This window comes from Sinocyclocheilus grahami, unplaced genomic scaffold (assembly GCF_001515645.1).
Source record: "Sinocyclocheilus grahami isolate Dianchi unplaced genomic scaffold, SAMN03320097.WGS_v1.1 scaffold1263.1, whole genome shotgun sequence".
Classification (NCBI taxonomy): Eukaryota; Metazoa; Chordata; class Actinopteri; order Cypriniformes; family Cyprinidae; genus Sinocyclocheilus; species Sinocyclocheilus grahami.
Window position 1 is genome coordinate 282,538 of NW_015506442.1, and position 6,032 is coordinate 288,569.

Consider the following 6,032-nt stretch of genomic DNA (forward strand, 5'->3'; position numbering starts at 1 on the left):
ATCTTTCCCTAAAACGTCTCAACAATGTCTGCTGGAATCTGGATCAGATGAACTGTTAGACGGCATTCCTGGAACAGCATGTAGATGAATAATTTAAAAATAGATGCATGGTCTCACGTGTTTGATGTCTCGCTGTCCGGGACACTGCGGCGCATCAATACAGACGGGAAATGACCTGAAGAATCAAACTGATGCAAAGACAAACAGACAAACAGCATAAAACAGTCTTTTAGATTTGATTATTGTTACACCAGTTCATTTGTGTGTCTGTTTTGATATTTTAGAGTGTCACCCTTCATTGCTGTGCATTTTTAAAGCTCGCTCTCATCTGTATCATCATCAGCAGATCCAGCAAACCAAATCACCTCATGTTCCGAGTTTAACATGAGAACAGAAAGCAGCAAATGCTGAGATTGTTCTGTTATTAGTGTCATAGATTTAATTTGCTTTATTCCAGCTTTCTGTCATGTTTTCTTGTCTGTAATTTCTTGTTTTTCAGTGTATTGAGAGACTGATAGATATAGAAGCCTATTTCAGCCACAAAATAAAAATATAATAAAATTTCTATCTAACAATTCTGACTATTTTTCTAACAATCACAACTTTATCTCTCACAATTATGATATATATATATATAAACACATCATAATTGTGAGATATAAAGTTGACATGATTGAAAAACTGATGAGCTGGAAGAAAAATGTGGAGCATGGTTGAATTCTGTGGTTATTTCTCAAATATTCTACATGCAAAACACAAATACATTGCATTGTATTGTAAGGCTTTCATTGTGTTAAAGTGTTGAATATTCAGTGTCGGCGGTGTTAAGGATGTCAGCAGGGGTCTGTAGAGCTGTGTCTGCTGTCTGCCATCCTCACAGCGGGCATAGACCCTCGGGCGGATGATGTTGCTGGTGTTTGGGCTAAAAGAGAAAGTTCTTGTGGTAACAGTCCTCCTCACTGTGGGGATCCGGTGTGTTTCCCCCGGCGTTTAGTCGCACTAACAGTTTGGATCTTCACTTGTAACTGCCTGTTAACTGTAAAATGGTAAATGATGAAAGTATTCTTGGTTAACATCTTTACTTAAAGCGCTTCAAAAAAGTAACAGGTGGTGAAGGACTTCAGGTTATGTAAGAATCTGTTTGGTTAAACTTTCATCAATTACATTCACAAAGATTACATACTACTAAACACATCAAGAGTTCATGTATGTTTAACATTTTTAGCATTACATTATTTTCATGACCATTTATTACATTTTCTTCCAAATTATCATTACTGCAATTCACCTTCTTTATCCACAGGTAATGTTTTAGATTTTGGGCTATTTTGTTTCCATAACATGTCCTCTTTCAGACTAGTGGAAAGAAAACATCCAAAATAGACTTTTAAGAGTTTTATTGCACTATATCTATTTGCATCTGTAGATTTTAATTCCAATACATTTATTTAAATAAAGTTTTATTCTCCACTTCAGCAGCTCTTACAAAAACAAAACTTTACAGTTTTATATCTTTTTTTATCTATATTCTGAAGGTTTTTACTAAATGGTTTGTTCAAATATAATTTTGCCTTGTTCCCCTTCAGGGAACTCATGCTGTATCAGAAATGCTTTGGGAACGCATCTGTGTGACCACATTCTGAAGCACATGTGAAATCAGTCCAATGGAATGGCGAGATGTGATGGGCAGGATGGTGTAGCGACCAGGAAGCTTCAAAGCATCTGGTGTAAATAGTGTTAGCTTCTGTTTATTCAGCAGCGCTCTGTGTGTGTCTGTCATGTGTGCTGTGCAAATCTTGGTACAATGACGAGCGAGAAGAAGAAGTCTGACAAGCAATGTTTTAGTCTGTGTGTTCCTCCCTGCCTGCGCTACATTACGGGTGGGTATGCACACAATCTATGCATTGTTTGTCTCAGAGCATGCATGCACGGTCAGCTCTCGAGGAGGCTGACTACGTGCATTGTGAGTGGTCTACTGCACACGCTTTGCTCTCACTGGACGCTCTTTGAGGAGGATGCCCAGGCTCGCTGTCCTCGCGGCTCAGGTCCCATTTCTACTGAGGCAGAGCAACGGCTGCAGTCATGGAGATTGCAAATGTATCTGGTGCATGGGTTGGAGATGGGCTTGACCCATTCTTCACCCTCACCCACCAGGTCTAGTGCTCTCTCAGAGATGGGAAGCCTGCTCTGTGGTTTCTGCCCCCCAAAGGGAGTCTTCCTCTGAGGAGGTTGATGTGGTGGGCATCAACCAGGATGCAGCTGAAGACACCTCAGTCCATCCAGTATGAAGAGCTGCTGGGCCAACAGTGGTGGCCAAGCTTAAGATCGACTGGCACTCTGAAAAGGAGGACATTTGCTCTAAGAATAAGCTGGACAAATGCTACCTGCATGTTAAGCCGGTACCTCCATGACAGGGTCTTCCTTTTTCCCCCAATCTCCACACGAGGTGTCGAGATTGTGGGGGAAACCATTTTTTAGCCAGCCTCTTTAGTCTCACAGTTACAAATTATTCTAATATTGTGGGGCGAAGGGAGCAGGGCTATAGGGCAATATCTTGGATGGAGCAGACGTTTGCGGGCTATCTGTCCCCCAAGTCAGCGTTGTCCCTTAAGGCATCAGCATATCAGCATAAGCCACTCAGAACATCCTTAGTGCTGGCAGGTCAGGCCGGTGCTTGCTTGCACGCCATGGCAGTGCTGCAGATTTACCAGGGTGATCTCCTTAAGGACCTTGACAAGGGCGAGGAGGTTGTTTCTCTGTGCCACTAAAGAGACCTCCAGAGCCATTGGTCGGTCTATGGCTGCCTTGGTGGTTGCAGAGAGACATCTCTGGCTGAACCTGTCTGACATGAAGGAGAAGGACCGGTTCTTCCTGCTAGACGCCATGCTTGCACCTACTGGCCTGTTCGGTGACACTGTCAATTCTGTTGTTGACAGGTTTCAGGAGGCCAGGAAGAAGGCAGCAGTGTTCCAGCAGTTCCTCCCTCACCGTTCTCAGGTCCTAGGGGCTGCTAGGTGGGAGCAGCCCCAGATGTCTACCAGCTCCTCATACAATGAGGAACAAAAGCGGAGTGTCACTTCTTGTGCTCCCCCGCAGAGAGATATGGGGTCGGAGTGGCACTCCTGGTTGAAGTCTTCGAAGCAGAAGTAGATTGTTATTCTTGCTAAGAATTATTTGGCCAAGAAGTCCTGATGCCTGTGGCACCTCATCACTATGTGCCCATCTCTCCTCAGTGTCAATTATTCTCCCCCGCCAGAGTTACGGAAACTGTGGGTGTGCCCCCTGAGGGAGTCTCTGAGCCCACTCTCCAGTCCAGAGCTCCCTCCACAAGGAAACTGTACTCCTTGAAGTGGAATCTTTTCACATCTTTGTGCGGCAGCAGTCTGCTGGACCCAGTCAACTGCCAGATTGGTTCAGTGCTGGAGTTCCTGTAGGAACCATTTACCACAGGGTTGACCCCCTCCACCCTGAAGATGTGCGTGGTGGCCAAAGCTCCTTACCATGCCCCTCTGGGTGGTAAATCTTTAGGGAGAGACTTGCTGGTTACATGTTTCATCTGTGGTGCCCTGAGGCTGAGGCCTGCTGTGTGCATGAGAGTCCCGGCTTGGGATCTGGCCGTGGTCCTGGAAGCTCTCTGTGTACCACCCTTTGAACCCCTCGAGGAGGTTCCTGAGAAATTCCTGACACTTAAAACCATGTTTCTATTGGCCATCTCCTCCCTGAAGACCAGGCCATCTCCTCACATGACCAGAAGAAGCTTAACCTCATGTGTGTAGTTAGAGCACAGCACAGTTATGTCCACAGAGCTGCCCTGTGGAGGAAATCTAATCAGTTATTTGTTTGCTTTGGTCCGCCCGAGAAAGGTCTCCCAGTGACCAAGCTGACCCAAAGCCAGAGGATATTTGAGGCCATCTCTCTGGCGTATGAGTCCTCTGACCTTCCTTCTCCCTTTGGGGTCATAGTGCAATGTATGAGAAGTATGGCAGCCTCTAGGGCCTTTCTTTCTGTGTTATCTATGCAATATATCTGTAATGCAGCAGGTTGGTCTTCCTCGCTTACTTTTGTCAGGTTTCGTCAAGGTTCTACAACCTTCACGTGGGAACCCCTCCTGGCTTCTCAGTCCTTTTGTCTTTGCTGTGCTCATATGATTTCAGAAAAGACAGGGACTTGTAAGCATGGCGGAGTGGGTATTCTTGTTCCCAAACATATCTAGGTTACTTATGTAACCATGGTTCCTCGAAGGGAACGAGATGCTGTGTCTCCCTGCCATGCTTCCTGCGTCCCTGTGAGTGTCATCCTGCCCATGATGACGTCTTGCCATTCCATTGAACTGATTTCACACGTGCTTCACATGTGGTCATGCAGAGGAATTCCAAAAGCATCTTGTTCCCCTCAGGGAACTATGGTTACATACATAACCTAGAGACTTTTTATTATTGCACTTTATCTATTTGCGTCTGCAGATTTTAACTGCATTACAGATCAAGGTCATTTTACACAAAACGTTTCAGTTTTATTTCTATGTACTGTTTATTCTGAAGGTTTTTACTGAGGGTTTTGTTCGCATATCATTCACACTGATTTATAGAAAATCTTATTACTAAAAACATTTATTTATTTATGCATTTATTTATTTGGCTGTTGACAGTATTTTCTGATAAAAGAGAAATCCAAAATCCCCTCTGGAAACACCTTTAACTATAATATGTCAACAAAATCAAACAGAAATGTTGAACCTGGCTTTATCCAAAAATCTGATTTATGTTCTGTAAATGTATGCAAATAGGTCAATATTTAATTAGACAATGCTTCATTTGCGTATTTAAACACAACATTTCAGAAAACATCTAATAGAAAATAATTGACTTAATGTAGACAATCATGTCTATTAGTTACAATTATACTTTATTCACATGTGCTACCTTGCCTAAAGGATATTTTAGTAACAGATTTCACTCTGTGATTTCTAGCAAATTTCACTAATATTTACAAAGAAATAGCCAGCAATGCACTGAATTAAATGTGAAATGCTGAAGTCGGGAAACTGTAATAGTATTTGCTTGTAAAATATGCTCCAGTAATCTCAGTAAGTTTTTAAAGTTAAATAGCTTAGTTTTACTTCACTGATATGTCTTCTCCATTGACTTCTATTCAAACTGGCCACATGGAGCATCTATGTGTGAATATCTATAACTGCTCTCAGTCCATCTGCATTTTTAGATCTCGGGCTCATATTGAGGCTCACCTGAGCACCTAAAGTGCCAAATACTGTCACACCGAGAACATACGGCTCATTTAATTAACCCAACGAGACGAGGCATGACAGAGCAACAGAACCAGGAGGATCTAGAAATAAAGATATCTGAAAATATAACACAACCTGTCTTTTACAGTATGAATCTGGTCCTGTGCGCATATCTGATTCTAATGACTCTTGGTATGATTATCATGCTAAGATAATATACATTTTATGTGTTTTATTTATTACTTGTTTAAAGCGATGACTAAGCAGATCCAATATTAAGACCCATACAGTAAATTTAAGCATTATGATTTTATAGCAGAATATGGTATATTAGCCCTTTACTGTCAGGATCATGAGCACTTTACTGGCAAATTATTAGCAGAAAGTCTGTGGGCTCATTTTCATTTTTACATTTATGCATTTGGCAGATGCTTTTATCCAAAGCAACTTAAATTGCATTGACCGTTTACATTTGATGCACTCATGCATTTCAGTGTTTTTGCACCCTGCTCTATTGTTTGAGCAGTGATATAAAAGGTATTGTAGTTTTGAGACCACATATGTAATATGACCAAGTTCAAGAATTTTTATTGATTTATTCATTTGTACAAAAACATTGAGTTTTTTTTTTTTATTTTAAAAAACATTTTTAAAAATGTTAGTGCAAGTTATTATCTGTTAAAACAGCCCAGACATGCATTTTAGTCTGGGACTAAAGTTAGGTTTGATCATGATAGACACTGATTTAACTGCGGTGACACACTACATGCCTTTATGTTAAAATTAA

The 6,032-nt window shown here is 41.6% G+C and overlaps 1 protein-coding gene across 1 annotated transcript in view; it reads left to right on the forward strand.

The window, feature by feature from the left end:
- The first annotated feature begins 3,191 nt into the window (after positions 1-3,191).
- LOC107568614 (neural cell adhesion molecule 2-like) overlaps positions 3,192-6,032 on the forward strand; it is a 129,526-nt gene continuing 126,685 nt past the window's right edge. The window contains exons 1-2 of the mRNA XM_016254580.1: positions 3,192-3,430; positions 3,578-3,768. Coding sequence (XP_016110066.1) covers positions 3,192-3,430; positions 3,578-3,768 — 430 coding nt within the window. The remainder of the gene's footprint in view (positions 3,431-3,577; positions 3,769-6,032) is intronic.